We start from the raw sequence: 21,088 nt of genomic DNA, 5'->3' as shown, positions 1-21,088 counted from the left end.
CTTGAGCTTAAGAAGTCAAGGCTGCTGCAGTGAGCCCCGATCATGCTATCACACTCCAGCCTGGGTGACAGCGAGACCCAGTCTCAAAACAAAAAAAACAAGGCCAGGCATAGTGGCTCACGCCTGTAATCCCAGCACTTTGGGAGGCCAAGGCAGGTGGATCACTTAAGATCAGGAATTTGAGACCAGTCCGGCCAACATGGCAAAACCCTGTCTCTACTAAAAATACAAAACTTAGCGGGCGTGATGGCACATACCTGTAATCCCAGCCACTTGGGAGGCTGAGGCAGGAGAATTGCTTGGACCGGGAAGGCAGAGGCTGCGGTGAGTGAGCCGAGATTGTGCCACTGCACTTCAGTCTGGGTGAGACTCTGTCTCAAAAAATAAAAATAATAATAATAAAAAAAGAAACAGTTTGAGTGGCTCTTTTGTGTGAAAGTAATGAGAGATGGGACTGGGAAAGAGGGCGGCAGCGTATGACTCCTGAAGAGCCTTGTAAACCACTTAAGAACTTTGGGCTTTACCCTGTAGATTTTCATATGCATTTTAGTGAGCTCTCTCACTAAAGAGAAAAGGGGAGAGGAGAAAAGAAAGACAGGAAGACCAGTTGGCTGCGACTGACTGTTCAAGAATTACCAAGAGCCTGAACTTCAAGGGAATTACCAAGAGCCTGAACTTCAAGGGCAGTGGAAATAATGAAGACAGTTTTTTGTTTGGTTATTTTTTGTTTCTATGCGGGGGCGGGGGCGGGGGCGGGGGGGGGGCAGCTTAAAATAAAATTGCTCTCCTCGCTGTCTGCTGTTTTCTAATTCAGATGTGCGTTTAAAAATTGAGCCTGGGCCAGGAATAGTGGTGGCTCATGCCTATAATCCCAGCGCTTTGGGAGGCTACGGTGAGGAGAATCGCTTGAGGCCTGGAGTTGAAGACCAGACTGGGTAACATAGAGACACTCCATCTCTTAAAAAAAAAAAAAAAAAAAATTAGCCAGGCGTGGTGGTGCATGCCTGTAGTCTCAGCTACTCGGGAGGCTGGAGTGAGAGAATCCCTTAAGCCCACAAGTTGGAGGTTACGGTGAGCTATGATAGCGCCATGCACTCCAGCCTGGCCGACAGAGGGACAGATTAGAGACACTGTCTCAGAAAACAGAAAGAAAAAATAAAATTGAACCTGATCCCCTTTCCTTAGGTTTTGTCCCCCAGGTTACCGTGGGCCGCGCATTATCTCTGCTCTGCTTAACACTACAATCTCCTATTTCCGAACTGCTCTCTTCAAATGCTCTTTTTTGCTTGGGTTTTTGTCCGGGGAATAGTGGCGGGGGAGAGGCGGTGGGAGTTGGCGGGGGCAGAGGTAACTTTACCAGTGATTAAATGCAAATGCGACAGTCCGTGAGACCGAAGCCCATGGTAGAAGCCGGGACCCTCCTGCCTCTGGCTGCCGCTCTCCGAGGGGCGGGGCTGAGGCGGGGCTTGGGGCGGAGGCCCCGCCTGGAACTGAGGGTGGGGCGGGTCCGGGTCCGGGAGGAGTCTCAGCCGGAGCCCACCCGGTTCCTTTCCTGATTGAGCAGGTCGGATCCCAGGGTGGGTTCAGATTTGAAGGGCGAGGTTCGAGGCCAAGCCCCCGTCGCAGCCTAAGACTGCGGGCTTTTCTCCTCTGCAGGGATGGGGTAGGGCAGGGCCAGGGGCGGAGTTTTGAGCCCAGCCCTTGGGTTCTTGCCTCTGATTGAGCAGGGCGGGTTCTGAGGCGGATCTTGGGGCGGGGCCCGCTCTGCTTTTTGACAGCTGTCTCTTGCACAGCCGCAGCCAAGTCCGGTGGGTTCGGGAACCTGTGGCCCGGCTCTCTGCGCGTCCCCATCCCCCGTGGCCCCGACCCCGGCCATGAAGCGTATCTTCTCCTGCTCCAGCACACAGGTGGCGGTAGGTGCCAAAATGTGTGGGAGGATGGGGTTGGGATCCCAGCTCTGTGGTGACAGAAGTCTTTAGTCCCGTCTCAATGCATCATCGCCTTTTCTTTTTATCAGTCTTTCTAGCTCTTCTACTCTTGCAAGGAAGCCCGCCAGCTTTGCCTTCCTCAAGACCCTGCCCTGCAGCTTCTGACTTGCCCTGCTCACCTCTGCCATCCCCAAGGCCCTTTCCCCGGCCCCTTTCTTGTCCTCCTAGCATCTACACCCCCGATTTCTGGTTCGTTTTCTGCAACTCTGTCCCCTTCCCATGGCCCTGACCCTACTTCTGCTCCGTCTCCCAGTACCAAACCTCCCCCAAGCATCTTCCTCAGCCCCTGCCTGGCCTCAAGCTCCATTCTACACCACCAAGTCATGCCCCAGAGCCCCATATTTCATCCCTGCCCTGTCCCCACAATCTTGCCTTCCACGTAGCTCTATCCTTGCTGTTTCCTGTTAGTTCAACAAGCACTCCCAGCCCTGTGCCTTCTGCTAACCCTTTTTCACAATCTCCTCTGTCATTGCTTCCCTCCTGCCCCATGCCACTTTCACTCCCATCTCTCACCAGCACTGCTGTTCCTCAAACATCACTCCATACCTTTTTCCAATTGATGCTCCCACAACAGCAACCTTCTGTTCTCCCCTCCAACCTCTGCCCTACTCTGCCCAGTGGTCGCCAGTCCCACTTTTCCTCCTGCCTGCTTGCTGTGAGTTAATATTGCAGTCTGGTCAGCCTCACAGGCACTGCCAGAGGATGCACAGTTGCCTGACTGCTCCCCAGAGGACTGGGTGAGTTGCCTGCAGAGTCCACCCCAGCCAGTTCACTGCAGTGTCTGATCATCAGACTGGTTCTTGGGCCAGTCAAGGCTCAAGGCCTTTCTGCCTGCTTTTCCCCAGATTATTCATTTCCTGAACCCTTGCCCAGTTGTTTAGGAATGATACTCTCTGTTTCCTTTGGTTGAGGTGGGGGAAAGTGATGATGAGAGAAGAGGATAGAGCAGACTCAGAGTTCCCAGCAGAAGTCACTCTATTCCCCATGTTCTCCCAGAAAAAAAAAAAACATAAGATTATAGAAGGTGGTGGCTTAGGGAGGGTATTGCTTCTTCTTCTCTAGAGATCTCTTACAGAGAGCCCCCTTATTTGGAAATGGAATTTTCTGTAGAGGTTGGGGTTATGGCTAATTTAGAAGCAAATTAGCCAGCTACTTGTAGCAATATTGCTTTGCTAACTTGACTTAGTAGTATCGTTCATAAGCAAATATCAGAAATGTTCAATTAGCTCATTCTGCATGGGCAGGTTACAGAATCCTGGAAGCAAGCTATGAGGCAAGAGTATGAACTCTGTTGAGGCCTGTCCTTGTCCCACTTACATTTGCATCTCTACTTAGTTTCCACACATTGATCAACCAATCAAAAGGTATTTACTATTATATGCACCAGAAACTGAGGCTGCCCAGACTCAGTCTTAACTCATAATGACTTTTTAGAAATTCATACGGACTCTTCCTTAGTTACTGAAAGTATTCAATGTTGCCTTTCCCTTACAGGTTTGTGGAGTCTGCCTGCTTCTTAGGAATGGGGAAACTATTTCATTCTTTCTGATCCCCCAATCCTTGGGCAGTACCTCCTTTCCAAGGTGCTGGAATGAGTGGGCTGGCTTTTGGAATTTGGAACCATCCCTCTGTCCTCCTTGATTCTAGCTGTACAGAGGTTTGACCATAAAGAATGACCACCCATTCTAAACTTTTAGTATAACAAGATCTTACTATAATGAGATTATGGGAAGTAAGTTGGATGGGTTTAGAATTATCTAGCTGGAAAGAAAACTGTTTCTTCAGACAGATTGGAGTCATAGAAAGCTTGCAAATAGGCCAGTTTCAGCTGCAGATTGGTTCCTCATGAAATTTCCCCACACTTCTCATGATAAATTCCTCCACTGTTTTGGGTGGCAAACTACTCTGGAACCATTTGTCAGAGAAGTAGTGTGGCAGTCTTTCTGGCCACTCCAAAAGCCTGGCTTCCCAGTCACACTGGAAGACTGCCTCTACCCATCTCCACTCACACATTTGGGTCCAGGGCCAGAGCCCTGCACTGTCAGTCTGAGTAAGGACTGAAAAAGCAGTGATCATTTTAAAGCTAATCTAAGTTACCAGTATATAGGAAAATACACACACAAAAAAAACCCAACTCCTATAATCCCATTTTATTTTAGTCAAGTAGAGGATATCCTTGAGGGTATCTTACCTATGAGCTTACTCTGCCTAGGTAGACCAGAAGTAGACCAGAAGAGAGCTTTAAATAATTGGCACTGGATCATCTGGGCGCAGTGGCTCACGCCTGTAATCCCAGCACTTTGGGAGGCTGAAGCGGGTGGATCACCTGAGGTCAGGAGTTTGGGACCAGCCTGGCCAACATGGCGATACCCTATCTCTACTAAAAATACAAAAATTAGCCGGGTGTGGTGGCAGGCACCTATAATCCCAGCTACTTGGGAGGCTGAGGCAGGAGAATCGCTTGAACCCGGGAGGCGGAGGTTGCAGTGAGCCGAGATGGTGCCATCGCACTCCAGCCTGGGCAACAAGAGCAAGACTCCGTCTCAAAAAAAAAAAAAAAAAATTGGTACTGTCTACTGCAATTACAACTTTGAGAATTAGGTCCTGGTTCCCCTTTCTGTTTCCACTCACCTGACCTACGGCAGAAGTCATTCCTTCTCTCTCTACTTGCTGGTGTGCTTCCATGTTATAGGATGCTTATAGGTACACAGCCAGAGATATAAGGAGAAGGTACAATTACTTCTACAAAAGTCCTCTAATCTCAGCTATGGAAATACAAAGCTTATACTTATTGAGTCTGCTGATTAATTTGGTGATTGCTCCCTTGAGGCTGTGATGGTAATCTAGTGCCTCCTTTCCAAGGTGCTGGGGTAAGCTACAGACTGGATCTTGACATTTGAAAGCATCTCTCTGTCCTTTACTTCAGCTCTGCAGAGGCTTGGCCATGAAAAATTTCTACCCATTCTAAACTCTACTTAGTATAATAATGAGATTATAGGAAGTAAATTGGGTGGATTTAGAACTATCTAGCTGGAAAGAAAAGTATCCAGGCCAGGCGTGGTGGCTCACACCTATAATCCCAGCACTTTGGGAGGCTGAGGTGCGGAGGATCACTTGAGCCCAGGAGTTTTTGAGACCAGCCTGGGCAATGCAGTGATACCTAATCTCTAAAAAAAAAAAAAAAAAAAAAAAAAAAAAAAAAATTACCTGGGTGTGGTGGAGCATGCCTGTAGTCCCAGTTACTCAGAAGACTGAGGTGGGAGGATCACCTGAGCCCAGAGGTCAAGGCTGCAGTGAGCCATGATCATGCCACTACACTTCAGCCTGGGCAACAAAGCAAGACTCTGTCTCAAAAAAAAAAAAAAAAAAAAAAAGGAAAGAAAGAAAAAGAAAAAAGAAATAAAAAGAAGTGGAAAGGGCCAGGCGCGGTGGCTCACGCTTGTAATCCCAGCACTTTGGGAGGCCGAGGAGGGCAGATCACGAGGTCAGGAGATTGAGACCATCCTGGCTAACGTGGTGAAACCCTGTCTCTACTAAAAATACAAAAAATTATCCGGGTGCGGTGGTGGGCGCCTGTAGTCCCAGCTACTCGGGAGGCTGAGGCAGGAGAATGGCGTGAACCTGGGAGGTGGAGGTTGCAATGAGCCAAGACCACGCCACTGCACTCCAGCCTGGGCGACAGAGCAAGACTCTGTCTCAAAAAAAAAAAAAAAAAAAAAAAAAGAAGGGGAAAGAAAAGTATCTATATTGCTAAGAAGCATCTTTACCATCTGTACAGCTTGGCTGTTATTCACTGGCTAGTATCAGCAAGATCCCTTCCACTCTCCTGGCTGGAGAATTCTGAGCCCAGGAACATCTAAAATGTGCTCAGGAAGGATGGATTGTGCATCTACTATGTGACAGACACCGAGCTAGATGCCTTATAGGTTGTTATAGTATTAGGAAACTGAGGTTCAGAGATGTTGTTACATGCCTAAATTCACAGAGGCAGACAGCGTTAGAGTCAAGACTTGAAACATTTCGAGAACTGCAGGTTGACGTCAGCTGATGGCAGCACCCTGTCGTGGGGCATAGTTCTAGCTCTCTGCTTTCCTGGGGGTGACCTGGTCTCCAAAGGGCATTAGAAAATGCGTTCTTACATGTCAGAGTCTGTTAGTATGTGAAGGAGTCATTTTGCTTATTTTGTCCTTTGAGAGTTAACCTGTTTGGAGACTCCATGCGACAGTAGAGTCTGAGGGTGGGTGGCTTTGCCCTGGAGGCAACTTGAGACTGTTTATCTGGAAATAAGTAAACCTGTTTCTATAGCTTGTAGTAGTGTGGTCTGGTGGGGAGAGCTAGGATTTGGCATCAGGTGGACTGGGTTCTTTTTTTGTTTGTTTGTTTGAGATGGAGTCTTGCTCTTGTCACCCAGACTGGAGTGCAATGGTGCAATCTCAGCTCACTGCAACCTCTACTTCCCAAGTTCAAGCAATTCTCCTGCCTCAGTCTCCTGTAGCTGGGATTACAGGCACCGGCCACCACCCCCAGCTAATTTTTTGTATTTTTAGTAGAGACGGGGTTTCACCATGTTGGCCAAGCTGGTCTTGAACTCCTGACCTCAGGTGATCCACCGTCTTGGCCTCCCAAAGTGCTGGGATTGCAGGCGTGAACCACCGCACCCGGCCATGGCCTGGATTCTAATTCCAATTTTGCCACTCTTTTTCGTGATCTTGAATGGTTATCTAATCTTGGTATACTTCTGTTCTTCTGTCAAAGAGATGGAATAATAGCCCTAGCTACTTTCCAGGGATGTTGAGAGACTAATTGAAATAGCATGTGAAAGGACTGTGAGAAGTTACAACTTCTGTACAGGAGTATTACCTCAGAATCCATCTACCTTAGATAATTTTATGGTTTGGATATTTAGAGCTTTCCTGTGGTTGATTAATAATTTGCCCTGGCTACGTAAACAGTGTTTGAAAATGAGTTACTGGGCTTCCACAGACCCTATTTTTCTTCACCCCTTTCTATAGCCTCTTGTTGAGATTATACCTTATAAAATGCTATGTGCCACCACCAACACCCCACTACTTCCTGTTTTGTTACAAGGATGCCATATATTTGTATGGCTCTTTACAGTTTATAAAGAGATTTTGTATATATTAGCTTGTTTAATAGTCACAGCATGATGAGGTAGTTGTTATTAGCCATATTTTATAGAAGAGGAAACAGGTTAAAGGTGTTTAATGGCTTACTTTAGGTCACATAGCCAAGAATGTAGCTGAACTAGGTCCCAAACTCAGGCCAGCCAGCGAAATATTTGTCTGGCAGCCTTTACATCAGACCACAGATCTTTGCATCTGTCTCTTCCTTTTCATTCCCTTCTCTGGACAAAACCAGGCTTTTCTGTACTTTCAGCCCTGGGTGTTTTTACATAGCTGTCTCTTTTATGCCCTGTAACACTTCAATTATTATAATTACCCTACCACCCGCAAAACCCAAGCTGGAATGATAGAACAATGCATGCCCAGGTGTGGCTGTTGTCTAGACAGCTGCTCCCTGCCAGGGAAACTGGGAGGGAGGAGAAGGGGAGCTACCTCTTGCTGCTTCCTCAAACATAACTAGAAACCTCTTTGCCTTTTGGTTGTTGTTGCCATGGAAAGGAGAGAGACGGTCGCCAAAGGGCCTAGATATGATATGGGAAAACAGAAACTCTAGTTTCCTCTTTTAATTGTGGGGCCCAAAGCCAATGAAAAGAGGTGGAATGGTTAGGTATTGGAACTCCTAGCTGTAACCTGAAGCTCGGTGCCTTAATGTACTTCTCAAACAACTGACAACAAAAAGCAGAGCAGCAGGGTTTCAGGGGTGGAGGCGGTGGTGAGAGGCAACATGAGTCCTCAAAAGTGGTCACGTTGGTTCCATTTGCTCCAGCAAGACCTAGAGAGCAAAAGGGAAAGGATTGCTCTGAGGTTGGGCACTGAACAACATCTCTAATCATGATGACAAAAGGACATTTGAAATACTGTGCATTCAGCACTCAAATGATTTTTAATTCAGTGGTCCAGGGTCCTTCTGGCTCAGGGCTGGAAATAACCAGCAATAGTTCTTGGTGGCATATTAGCTGGTTAAGATTTAGCTAGGCCCACCTAAGAAGGACTAAATGATCTAGGATGTGTGACTTGTGGAAGAGAAAAAGGAATGTTCCTTTTCTCTCATTTGGCATCCTAACCATTTGCCTCTTTTCTTTCTCCACACTACCCCCATGCCCTATATTCACACAACTTGTGGCTCTGGACCAGGTGGAGAGATGGAACCGCCATGATCAGAAGCTGCTGGAGGCAGTGCACAGGGGGGATGTGGGACGCGTGGCTGCCCTGGCCTCCAGGAAATCTGCCCGACCCACCAAGCTTGACTCGAATGGCCAGTCCCCGTAAGTCAGTCCTCCTGCCCCTGCCCCTTACATGTGGCTCCCTTTTGAAGCCCCCAAATCCAATATAACATAGGACCAGGGAATGCCTACAACTTCAGAGCTCTTTTCATTGTCTTAATTAGCAAGTATATCAATAGTTTTTTGCTACATATAAGTTCTACACAAAGTGAGGAAAGAAAATATTGTTCCTGAGCTCCATCCATTGCACAACCCAGATTGACACCACTGACTTGTAAAGTACATAAAGCCCATTAAACAAACAGAAAATGAATATATACACTAAGTAGAGTGTTTCTTCATTGCACAAGTAGGAGGGTGTGTATGCATGGGAAATTTGAAATGAAGTGGTAGCATGGGAGTCACATGGCTAGAGGGAGTAGTGATTAAGTCAAAGGAAATGTTATCCCTTGTCTCTACCCAAAGCCTTCGAATGTCCAGCCTTCACTCTGCTCTGGCTGACTCTTTCTGTGACACTTCCACTTCCGTTAAGGTTCTGTGCTCAGAGAGGCAGGTAATTATGTGTTCCCTAGACACCCCTGCAATAGTCTGAGATTCCTTGAGACCTGTAGCTCTTATTTCTTCCTTGCTTTTAGCATCCTTTGTGATTGGAGGCCATATAGACTTCTCTTTCTCAGAAATTCAAGCTAGGGGAGCTTCTTTTCCTGCTTTTAGGATTGGCTTTGGGGTAGGGAGCATAGCAAGAAGGGCTTATCAAGATTCTCCCATTCCTCATCCCTGGTCCCTTTATCCTTTGGCCTCTCGGCCTTGATTCTGGCAGGTTTCATCTGGCAGCCTCCAAAGGCCTGACAGAATGTCTGACTATCCTGCTTGCAAATGGGGCTGACATCAACAGCAAGAATGAGGACGGTGAGTGAGCCGGAGCACTGGGCCACGCTGCTTGCTTGCCCCTGGTACAGCAGCAGTCGGGGGCGGTGCTGGGCCCTGCTGGACATTCCTACTGTGGCCCCTTGCTTCTCTCCTTAGTAAGTTCTGGCCAGCATCCTTCCAGGAGTTCCCCTCCCCGTAAGCTGGGCACACCTCTCCCCCACTCTCACCTTCATCACAGGTACCAGGCACTTGGGGAACAGGAATTTCTGGCCCCATGTGGCTGAAAGCTTCTCTCCCTAATCTCCTGATTATCTGTGCGTCTCTTGCCTTCCCTCCCTGTGAGTCATCAGCATGCATGGGGCCACCTACCTTCCTTCTCCCCTTCTTTCTGTTCCAGGAAGCACTGCCCTACACTTGGCCACCATCTCCTGCCAGCCACAGTGTGTTAAGGTTCTGCTTCAGGTAAGAGCAGTCCCTTGATACTACTCTTATGAAGGGAAGAAGTGGTCCCAGAGTTTTCTAACTTCATTTCATACTTAAAAGGAATAGTTGGCCAAATGTACTCGCCTCATCCCCAATAGGAGGGCTGATCATCATTTGTTTGCCAACATTTATTTAACACCTACTATGTGCAGGCACCATGTTTGATAGTGCCTTTGAGGGCAGGTTATAAAGCAGAGTTGCCAGGCACTATCGATTTTGTCATTAGCAGAGCCACTGCAGAGACTTCCTGCTATGATGAGGGGCAAGAGGAAGGAGGACAGAGATGTTCAAATTAAACCAAAGCCCTACTGTCTGTTTCTGAAGAGTTTATAGTCTAGTAGTATAAAGAGAAATATACAAGTAAAATGACATGTGGATAATTTATAAATGAGTCTCCAAAAGTACAAAAGGCAGTTACTGGCCGGGTGCGGTGGCTCATGCCTGTAATCCCAGACTTTGGGAGGCCGAGGTGGGCAGATCACAAGATCAGGAGATCGAGACCATCCTGGCTAACACAGTGAAACCCCATCTCTAATAAAAATACAAAATATTAGCTGGGTGTGGTGGCACGTGCCTGTAGTCCCAGTTACTCGGGAGGCTGAGGCAGGAGAATCGCTTCAACCCAGGAGGCGGAGGTTGCAGTGATCCAAGATCGCACCACTGCACTCCAGTCTGGGCAACAGAGAGAGACTCTGTCTCAAAAAAAAAAAAAAAAAAAAAAAAAATCAGTTATCTTAACCGGCCATCAGGCAAATGGATGTTCTACTTTCGTTCTTCCTAATCCTTTCCAAATTTCACAATTATGTTTCTAAAGTACCAGCCACGGGGACATTGGGTGTCATTTTCCCTAACACGTTTATTACCATCTGATTTTTCTTAGCCCCCTGGTTTAGAAACCAGGGCTGATATTCAAGGCTGCCTATCATCAGCAATGGATGAACTGGGCTTGCCTAGTAGACAGCCTTCTCCAAAGTGGACCTCCTGCCCCTCCTCATATTACCATGGAAATTGGTGACCCAATGGGGGTATGGGATGAGGATGTTAACACCAAGCTCCATGCTGCTTCCCTTTGTGGCCATTTGCAGCATGGTGCTAATGAAGATGCTGTGGATGCAGAAAACCGTAGTCCATTGCACTGGGCAGGTGTGTGCAGGGGACTCATGGGAACAGGGCTGCAGAGACTACAGGGTGGGAAAGGGGAGGCGTGAGGAGGGAAGGGCAGCCAGGGCCAACCAATGAAATGGTCGGAAGGGATGTTGGGTCATAGTCTGAGTAGGCTTTCTTCATGCTTCCCCTTAACCCAAACATCTTCTCCCCAGCCTCCTCTGGCTGTGCCTCAAGTGTGCTCCTGCTGTGTGACCACGAAGCCTTCCTGGACGTGTTGGATAATGTGAGTGTCAGATGGGCAAGTGGGCAGTGTCCTACACAGAAGGGCTGCTGCTCTCTCTCAGCTTGACTGGCCAACTTCCATGACCTAGGGTTGTGTTAGCACCACCCTTCTCTTCCTTCTCCTCCTGCTTCTCCTCTTCTTCCTCACAGAGAGGTTAAGCCTTATCTTCTGGAGAGCTTCTAACCCTCCAAAAGGGAGTGTTCAGACCCAAGATCTGGGCTTTTATTTTTTTTGGAGAGGTGTGAGGGGAGGGGAGCCGGTAGGATTGTCAAGCCTCTGCAGTCCCTGGCTGCTCATGAACCTCTTCCTACAATCTGTGCAGGATGGACGTACACCCCTGATGATCGCATCGCTGGGTGGGCACGCGGCTATCTGCTCACAGCTGCTTCAGCGAGGCGCCCGAGTTAATGTTACAGACAAGAATGACAAGTGAGCCCCCCTCGTCTACGCACCCCAATTCCCATGCCTGACCAATTTAGAAAGAAGCCAGTGGGCAACGTGTGTGTGTGTGTTTGTGTGTGTTGGGGAAGTAGTCAGGTTGGTCTTTGTGTTCTTGGGAACCTCATTCCTTCCCAGTGGAGGTTCTGAAGAGCTCTGCCTGCTGCCACCACCATCTTCATAGATAGATGACCCCAGAAGTAGAATCGATACTTCTGGACCCGTTGGCTGAATTTACTGGTTGTCAAATTATCTTTTAAGCAAGAGGATCCTTTTTTCCAATAAAAAATGTATGTAGAATCCCTGTGATCCCAGCACTTTGGGAGGCCAAGGCGGGTGGATCACGAGGTCAAGAGATTGAGACCATCCTAGCTAAAATGGTGAAACCCCGTCTCTACTAAAAATATAAAAAATTGGTCGGGCATGGTGGTGGGTGCCTGTAGTCCCAGCTACTCGGGAGGCTGAGGCAGGAGAATGGCATGAATCTGGGAGGTGGAGGTTGCAGTGAGCCGAGATTGCATCACTGCACTCCAGCCTGGGCGACAGAGGAGCGAGACTCCGTCTCAAAAAAAAAAGTATGTAGAACCTTGATATACAGAGCAGATAAAAATGGAGCTCATCCAGTTGGCCCCCTAATTTCTGTTCCTGCAGCTCTAAGGAATGGCATTTGAAAAGCCTAGTCCTGGCCTGGTGCAGTGGCTCACACCTGTAATCCCAGCACTTTGGGAGGCTGTGGAGGGCGGATCACCTGAGGTCAGGAGTTCAAGACCAGCCTGACCAACATGGAGAAACCCTGTCTCTACTAAAAATACAAAATTAGCCAGGTGTGGTGGTGCATGCCTGTAATCCCAGCTACTCGGGAGGTTGAGGCAGGAGAATCGCTTGAACCTGGGAGGCAGAGGTTGCAGTGAGCCGAGATCATGCCATTGCACTCCAGCCTGGGCAACAAGAGTGAAACTCTGTCTCAAAAAAAAAAAAAGAGAAGTCTAGTCTGGTCTAATGTTGGTCTGTTGTTCTCCTGACCCCACTGAATGAGAGCTTACCCTGTGAGTGGAATGTCTGGAACCAGGACTTCTGGGTTTCATGCGGAAAGTCTGTGTTCAGATTTGTCTCAACCCACAGATCAGCTTTGATCCTGGCCTGTGAGAAAGGCAGTGCCGAGGTGGCTGAACTGCTCCTGAGCCACGGAGCTGACGCGGGGGCTGTGGACAGCACAGGGCATGATGCTCTGCACTATGCTCTGCACACACAAGACAAGGCACTGTGGAGGCTGCTACAGCAGGCCCTGAACCGGCGGCGGCGGGGCGGTAAAGGCCCTTTTGTAACTTCCACGTTCTCTAAGAATCAGAGAAGTTTCTTAGAGTCCCATTTGTTTCCATGGAAGTAATCTATCTGACAAATAATTGTCACCTGGGTTGAGAGGTTACGTATTTATTGCTGCTACTGTGAGAGGACCCCAAATCCCCATCCCAAAAGTATGATCACAAAATTCTTTAATGCAGCCTGGTCTCTCACTGAGGACAACTCTGGCTAGTGTTGTTTCTGGCGTTTATGAGTTGTAATTGTACATCTATTTGTGTGATTTGTTGGTCACTCTCTCTTTCCTCTACCAGATTGTAACCCCCTTAGGTGACAGGCCATTTCTGTTTTGCTCACCATTGAAGTTCCAGTGCTTATTAAAGTGCTGCACATAGTGACCAATAAATAAATGAGCGAACAAAATGAATGAAGTGGCCCATTTCTGGGATAGGAAACCAAAGTTGCTGGATAGTTAGGGATCCACTAAACAAGATTGGCTTCTGGCACCAGGAAGATGTGCAGTGAGATTGATCACAGAGAGGCCACTCCTCTCAGAAAAAGTCTGAAGATAAGAATGTGGGCTGGAAGTACATGGAACCTGTCTTCTCTCTCATTTTCCTCGTATCTTTTCTTATAGGTCAGAGGCTAGTCCAGCACCCAGATCTCGCATCCCAGGTAAGACCCTAAGTGCCTCCCCCTTTTGCTTTTGACACACCCCAGGCTATCCCACTGTGACTATTCCTAGTAGTCCTTGGGGTGTCAAGACATTTAAGAGAAGAAAGGCACTCCTAGGGCTCAGTTCGTTGCCTAGTGGCCACACTTTACTATTCTGTTTCCAACATAGGCCTCTCCATCTGAGCCCCAGGCAGGTTCTCCTCCTAAGAGCTCATGGAGAGCAGAGCCTGAAGAGGAGCAAGAGGAGAAGGAGGATGAAGACCCGTGCTCGGAGGAGTGGAGGTGGAAGTATGAAGAGGAGCGGAGGAAAGTTGTTCAGCTGGAGCAGGAGCTGGTGCAAAAGACAGAAGAGTGTAAGACTCAAGCTGCAGCCTATCTGGACCCTGAGAACCAGATTCGAGAGCAGGCGCAGGAGCTAGGGGTCCTCCTATCCTGGGAGCCCAGAGCTTCAGGAAAGCAAGGCTCTAGTCTCCGGCCTGGAGGGGATGGCATGGAGCAGGGTTGTCCTAAGGACATGCTGGCTGAGAGTACACAAGAGCTAAAGAAGCAGCAGCAGGCAGCAGCCACAGTAAATCCAGTATTAGCTCCAAAGAAGGCTGAGGACTCAGCCCCAGGAAAGATCCAGTATGAAGTCCATGGAAGGTCCCAACCAGAAGAACAGGGGCCACCCCAGAGCCCAGCATCTGAGACCATCAGGAAAGTCACAGGACAGCAACTGCCTACCAATGGGGCACAGACCTTTGGCCCTGATCATGCTGACCAGCTGCCTGCTGGTCAGAAGGAGAGTTCCCAGGTTCTAGGAGTTGAACCAGGAGGCACAGTGGCTGAACCAGTGAGCCCAGCAGCCATGAACCAGCTTCTGCTTCAACTAAGGGAGGAGCTTGCTGCAGTGTGGCGAGAAAAGGATGCTGCCCGGGGGGCTTTGTCAAGACCGGTCATGGAGGGAGCCCTGGGGACTCCCCGTGCTGAGGCAGCAGCAGCTGCCTGGGAGAAGATGGAAGCCCGACTGGAGCGGGTGCTGGCAAGGCTGGAATGGGCAAAGGCAGGACTACAGGTGAAACCTGAGGTTCCTTCCCAGGAGTCCAGAGAGGGAGCCCTAAAGGCACCCCCAGGGAGCATCAAACAGGATGAAGAGAAGGAGAAAAGGGTTCCTGGGGCTCGAGGAGAGCCTCTAGGGGCCCTTGGAGGGGCAAAGGCCCTAGGAGGCCTGGCAAAGGGACAGCTGGAGAAGGAGATGTCAGTACTGAGACTGAGCAACAGTAACTTGCTGGAGGAGTTAGGGGAGTTGGGGCGGGAGCGGCAGAGGTTGCAGAGGGAGCTACAGTCCCTGACCCAGCGGCTGCAGCGGGAGTTTGTGCCCAAGCCAGAGGCGCAGGTCCAGCTACAGCAGTTGCGACAGAGTGTGGGGCTGCTGACAAATGAACTGGCCATGGAGAAGGAGGCCACAGAGAAGCTGCGGAAGCTCCTGGCCTCCCAGAGCAGCGGTCTCCGAGGGCTGTGGGACTGCCTGCCCGCAGACCTAGTGGGCAAGAGGAGTGCACAAAGCAAAGCAGCGGAGTCCCTGGAGGAGCTGCGGGCTTGCATCAGCACCCTGGTGGATCGGCACCGGGAGGCCCAGCAGGTGCTGGCTCGGCTGCAAGAAGAAAACCAGCAGTTGCGGGGGTCCTTGTCCCCGTGTAGGGAGCCAAGCACCTCCTTAAAGGCCCCAGCATCCCCCCAAGTGGCCGCTCTGGAGCAAGACCTGGGGAAGCTGGAGGAAGAGCTGCGGGCAGTTCAGGCCACGATGAGCGGGAAGAGCCAGGAGATCGGAAAGCTGAAGCAGCTGCTCTACCAAGCCACAGAGGAAGTGGCTGAGCTAAGGGCCCGGGAGGCAGCCAGCCTACGGCAACACGAGAAAACTCGGGGTTCGCTGGTGGCCCAGGCTCAGGCTTGGGGCCAGGAGCTAAAGGCTCTGCTGGAAAAGTATAATACGGCCTGCCGGGAAATGGGTCGGCTGCGGGAGGCGGTGGCCGAGGAGCGCCGCCGGAGCGGGGACCTGGCCGCTCAGGCAGCCGAACAAGAGCGCCAGGCCAGCGAGATGCGGGGGCGCTCCGAGCAGTTTGAGAAAACGGCAGAGCTGCTGAAAGAGAAGATGGAGCATCTCATTGGGGCTTGCCGAGACAAGGAAGCCAAGGTGAGCAGCTGAGGTAGCCCTGGGGAGCACTGGGGAAAGTTTCTGTGTATTTGGGAGTTTACTAACCTGAATCCAGCAACCTTTATTGCAGCAGTGGGTCAGATTAACACCCCAAACGGAGCACCAGTCCTTTGCAGGGACCACACTACTATGTTCTCGTGGGTCTGAGGGGGTTGGTGAGATTGGAGGTGAGGTAAGGTATAAGTGGAAGAGAGAAGGGGGCTTAGGTACTAAAATTTGGCACCCAGATTCAGAAGCAGTGTGCTCAGGGCTGCCACCAGTGCAGCACCATCGTTTATTAGCATTTGGACTTGAATTGCATATTAGCCTGGGAAGAGGCCTAATAGCATGATGGGTTGCTGTGGTTTTACTGAAGTTCTGAGGAGGTCACTCAGGAACTAATGAGTTAAGAAAAGTAGACCCAGCGAGAGCTGCTCTTCTCGCCTCCACTTCAGGGTGGGTTCTACAAAACGATGTCCATTGGCAAAGAGGGCACCAATGCAAAGAAAAAAATCTTGAGGCCGGGCGCGGTGGCTCACGCCTGTAATCCCAGCACTTTGGGATGCCGAGGCGGGTGGATCACCTGAGGTCAGGGGTTCGAGACCAGCCTGACCAACATGTGAAACCCCGTCTCCACTAAAAATACAAAAATTAGCTGGGCGTGGTGCGGGCACCTGTAATCCCAGCTACTCAGGAGGCTGAGGCAGGAGAATCGCCTGAACCAGAGAGGCAGAGGTAGCAGTGAGCCAAGATTGCACCATTGCACTCCAGCCTGGGTGACAGAGCAAGACTCTGTCTCAAAAAAATAAAAAAAAATAAAAAAAAAGAAAGAAAGAAAGAAAGAAAGAAAGAAAAAAAGCTTGAAAACCACTATTAGATACCAGAGTTTCCTAACGCTTGCTCTAAATGTGAGTCTACATGTTTCTATGAGACATGTTTTATGAACTCTAAATATGAATTTACACATGGATTTAGTACTTCCAGACTTAACCGTGAAATGAATGATTTCAGACTTCTTATTAAAACTTGGATACATGGTCAAATTTAGAATGATTAAAAAATATAAAAAGGCCGGGCATGGTGGCAAAAATTAGATGGGTGTGGTGACATGTGCCTGTAATCCCAGCTCCCAAGAGGCTGAGGCAGGAGAATCACTGGAACCTGGGAGGTGGAGGTTGCAGTGAGCCAAGATCGCACCACTGCACTCCAGTCTGGGCAACAGAGCGAGACTCCTCCTTCTCCTCAAAAAAGTTATATATATATAAAAGAATGTATGTTTTCTATAGTGTGGAGTACATAAAAATAGAAGGAATGTTATCCAGAATAGGAATCAGTGCGGGTTGAGGTTAATTAAAGAAAGTATTTTTATGTTGCATTGAAGGAGAAGTTGAAAGTAGACAATCGGGTAAAAGCAAACATAGTGTCATGGTTAAGAATGTGTTCTCTGGACCGAGATTGTCTGATCTTGGGCAAGTTATTTAACATCTCTAGTCCTCAGTTTTCTTATCTATAAAATGAGGATAATAAAATGGTTGTGAAGATTACATTAAATAAGAAATTATATTTATTTAAAAGATTTGGGGCTGGGTGCGGTGGCTCATGCCTGTAATCCCAGCACTTTGGGAGGCTGAGGCAGGAGGATCACGAGGTCAGGAGATCGAGACCATCCTGGCTAACACGGTGAAACCCCGTCTCCACTAAAAATACAAAAAAATTATCTGGGCGTGGTGGTGGGCGCGCCTGTACTCCCAGCTACTCGGAGAGGCTGAGGCAGGAGAATGGTGTGAGCCCGGGATGTGGAGCTTGCAGTGAGCTGAGATCGCGCCACTGCACTCCAGCCTGGGTGACAGAGCCAGATTCTGCCTCAAAAAAAAAAAAAAAATTTGGAACTCTTGGCCCATGGTAAGTACTCAGTAAAAGGTAGCTATCATTATTCCTACTACCACTATTCCTATTACTGCTAGTTACCATTAACTGCATTTGTGCCTCTGCCTCAATAAGCCATAAGGACTCATCTCCATTTCCCTTAGTGGTCAGTAGCCAGGAGTAGGTTAGGATCTGATACCAAGTTAAGAGCATCGGCCAAGGAGTCAAAGAGATTGTGGTTCAAATCATGATTTCATCACTTATTAGCTGTGTGATTTTGACAAATTACTTAATTTAGTCTCTTTATCTACAAAACGTAGATTATAATACTTCCCTCAGGCGGAGCACAGTGGCTCATGCCTGTAATCCCAGCACTTTGGGAGGCCAAGGTGGATGGATCGCCTGAGCCCACGAGTTTGAGACCAGCCTGGACAACATGGCAAAACCCCAACTCTACAAAAAAATACAAAAATTAGCTGAGTGTGGTGGCATGTGCCTGTTCCTGTGCTACTCAGGAGGCTGAGGTTGGCTTGAGCCCAGGATTTAGAGGTTGCAGTGAGCTGAGATCACATCACTGCACTCCAGCCTGGGTGGCAGAGTGAGACCCTGCCTCCAAACACAAAACAGGCTGGGCGCAGTGGCTCACATCTGTAATCCCAGCACTTTAGGAGGCTGAGGTGGGCGGATCACCTGAGGTCAGGAGTTCGAGACCAGCCTGGCCAATGTAGTGAAACCCCGCCTCTACTAAAAATACAAAAATTATCTGAGTGTGGTGGCGCATGCCTGTAATCCCAGCTTCTTGGGAGGCTGAGGCAGGAGAATCACTTGAACCTGGAGGCGGAGGTTGCAGTGAGCAGATGGTGTCACTGCACTCTAGCCTGGGTGACAGAGCAAGACTCAGTCTAAAAAACAAGCAAAAAACAAAAAACAAAAAAACAAACTTCCTTCAGAGAAGTATTGTTCCTCCCGGAAGAAAAGCTGTGTTTTTTTTTTAATTTTTTTAAGTTTTCAATGTTTTATCATATTTGATAGCAGCTTTTTTTTTTAATTGGTCACAAAACCTAAGCCCATATACAAAATTAGGAACACATTTAGATGCCTCTTTTGAAAGAACATTTTAGTCTTTTTAAACTGAGTTTTAAAAAAATAAAAACAATGCAAATTTTAAACACTGTTTTGAAAACTTAAAAGTGCAGCAATATAGTTAGTTTCCTTTATCTACGAAATGGGGCAATTCCAATTCAGAACTGGTAAGGTCACAAATTGAATCAAGGAAATGCATACAAATGTCTGCACTACTTGATGCTAATGTTCACTTAAATGTTAGTTTGCACTTTAAAACATAAGAGGAAATAGGAATCATCACAGTAGAGGCCCAATTTTAATCATAATGTGTGCAAATTTTAAAAGGTAACTGACAAGTAAGGAAAGTCCAGAAGAAACTAAACTGGAAGGGGTATAGTTCACAATATCAAAAAGATTTGGACTTTTAAGGGTTTCACCGAAGTTTGTGACCTTAATTAGCTTTTACGTTGTTATTCCTACTTTTAGTGAACACCACACAGAAGAAAAGCTGTTTTGAGTGTTAAATGAGACAATTTGTATAAAATTGGCACATATTAAATACTCAGTAAAAGGAAGCTGACCTTGACCCTTGTGGGAGAAATGACTTGGAGCCTCATTGGTTGCCTCTTTCCTCTTGGCCTCAGATCAAGGAGTTGTTGAAGAAGCTGGAGCAGCTTTCAGAAGAGGTTCTAGCAATTCGGGGAGAAAATGCTCGCCTTGCCCTGCAGCTGCAGGTATGTTTTGGCTGTCAGGGATGGTGCTGGAGAAGAAGGTCAGCAGTGGAAGTGATGTATATGTGGGAGACATTCTAGGAATTACTGAGGGAGACATTCTAGGAATTACAGAGGCCTGGCTAGGCAGTGGTCCAGGATGGGCCAGTGATGGGCCAACGAGCCCACCTGGTACTGCTGACCACTTCATTGTGTTGCTCCTCATGCTTGGGTGACTGAGGGTGGACGTGTGACTTCCCATTGATGTTCATTCCCAGGATTCCCAGAAGAACCATGAAGAGATCATCTCCACCTACAGGAATCATCTACTGAATGCTGCTCGGGTGAGCATGGTGGAGTTTTGAGGGAGGTATAGGCATAAAGCTGAGTATAGGGTATTGCATTTAGGGTCCCTCTCTCTTCTCCAGGGTCCCTGTACATACTTGCTGTTTCTCGGAAAGCTGGATCCAGTGCTAGATCTCTGATCTCATTTGGTAGATCAAGAGAGGTTGTGCATGAATGTGAGAAGGGGAGGTGTTTCCCCCTCTGTTTCAATTCTCTGGCCTATAGTAAGGACTTTTCCTGTCCCCAATACCCTTTCTCAGTCTCCTCCTGGAGCCACTTAGTCCGAAACAAGAAAGAAGAGGTAGGTGTCTTGCTCCCTTGTTAGGAATAATAACTACAAAGAATGGAACACCTATTGTGTACCTGGTGCTTTGCTTCATATTCATGGTTGTAATCCTCAGAGCAATCCTGAAAAGTAGACATCATTATCTTCCCTGTGAAGATAGGGAAAAAGCCATGGAGAAGTTAAATACTATAAGTGAAGGTATATAGTAAATAAATAGCCTTCCACTGTACCACAGAACCTCTCCCTCACCTCTCTCTCTCCATTTTCTGTTCTTCATCTCCTTTTCTTCCTTTCCTGACATCTACAGGGTTACATGGAACATGAAGTGTACAATATCCTGCTGCAAATCCTTAGCATGGAAGAGGAGTGAGGCAGCCTCACTGTGTGCCCTCAGGGATACAAGATTCTCTGTTGTGAGTTGTGGGTTAAGGGTGATGAGGGAAGGAGTTTGGGAGAAAGGGCTTGGGAAAGGTGTATGGAATGAAATTAGTCCCTTTTGCCCCCGTGGTGGCTGACAATGGGGAGCCTTTTGGGGCATAGAGCATTTGAGGTGACTGAGAAGACAGAACATGGAGAATCACTGGGTGGAGTCAGGAATCAGTGAGCAGGTGGACTAAGGGGGCTGACTTATGAGATGGAGACTGAAAAGAGGGGTTGGGTCTGGGGTAGGGAGATGCCAGTGAAAGATGAGTGATGGTAGGATAGTGGTAGACAGTTGTTCCTTAGGGCAGGACTCTACAAAATCCAGAATCTCTTCACTTTGATACCATTCATTCAAAGAGCAGTCATCCCCCAAACCTCCCCCCACCCCAATGCAGATAGTCCCCTTCTCCAGTCCAGATAGATGAGGGTCCCTTTTAGCATGTTGATATGAGTGGGAGGAGACTGAGGATATGGAAGTGGGTGCATTTCATCTTTGAATTTCTTCTTTCAGGGAATAAGAAACCCTGGTTGACAGAGGTTTCAGGCTGTGGTGGGCGGGGGTGTTGGCCACTAGGCAATGGTATGGGCAGGGCTTCACCTGACATTATGGACCTCAGACCTGAGAACCTGGACCCTGGAATCAGCATGGATGAGACCAGAGGAGGTATGGATGGAAACAAGCTCTATGGAAAATAAAGCATGAGGCAGGA

The 21,088-nt window shown here is 48.3% G+C and overlaps 1 protein-coding gene across 2 annotated transcripts; it reads left to right on the top strand.

The window, feature by feature from the left end:
* The first annotated feature begins 1,728 nt into the window (after window positions 1-1,728).
* On the top strand, window positions 1,729-21,088 carry ANKRD35 (ankyrin repeat domain 35). Of its 2 annotated transcripts, XM_008951042.4 has the most exons (14): window positions 1,729-1,913; window positions 8,267-8,397; window positions 9,176-9,264; window positions 9,623-9,687; window positions 10,794-10,851; window positions 11,028-11,098; window positions 11,421-11,527; window positions 12,659-12,843; window positions 13,473-13,510; window positions 13,680-15,683; window positions 19,259-19,348; window positions 19,603-19,668; window positions 20,263-20,368; window positions 20,890-21,088. In XM_008951042.4, exons 1-13 carry the CDS (start codon window positions 1,875-1,877, stop codon window positions 20,323-20,325), a joined length of 3,006 nt encoding a protein of 1,001 aa, XP_008949290.4. In that variant the 5' UTR covers window positions 1,729-1,874; the 3' UTR covers window positions 20,326-20,368; window positions 20,890-21,088. The 2 variants fall into 2 exon arrangements, with proteins under 2 accessions (XP_008949290.4, XP_034817578.3); XM_034961687.3 differs by lacking the exons at window positions 1,729-1,913; window positions 8,267-8,397; window positions 9,176-9,264; window positions 10,794-10,851 and having other exon boundaries at window positions 9,642-9,687.

Source organism: Pan paniscus, chromosome 1 (assembly GCF_029289425.2).
Source record: "Pan paniscus chromosome 1, NHGRI_mPanPan1-v2.0_pri, whole genome shotgun sequence".
Lineage (NCBI taxonomy): Eukaryota > Metazoa > Chordata > Mammalia > Primates > Hominidae > Pan > Pan paniscus.
Note: the sequence above shows the minus strand (reverse complement) of the source record. Positions and strands in the feature narration are given on the sequence as shown.

Coding starts and splice junctions, on each gene's coding strand:
- ANKRD35 (XM_008951042.4), top strand. CDS start 1,875: ATGAAGCGTATCTTCTCCTGCTCCAGCACACAGGTGGCG. Junction 15,684..19,258: donor GCCGAGACAAGGAAGCCAAG/GTGAGCAGCTGA, acceptor TCTTGGCCTCAG/ATCAAGGAGTTGTTGAAGAA. Junction 19,349..19,602: donor GCCTTGCCCTGCAGCTGCAG/GTATGTTTTGGC, acceptor GTTCATTCCCAG/GATTCCCAGAAGAACCATGA.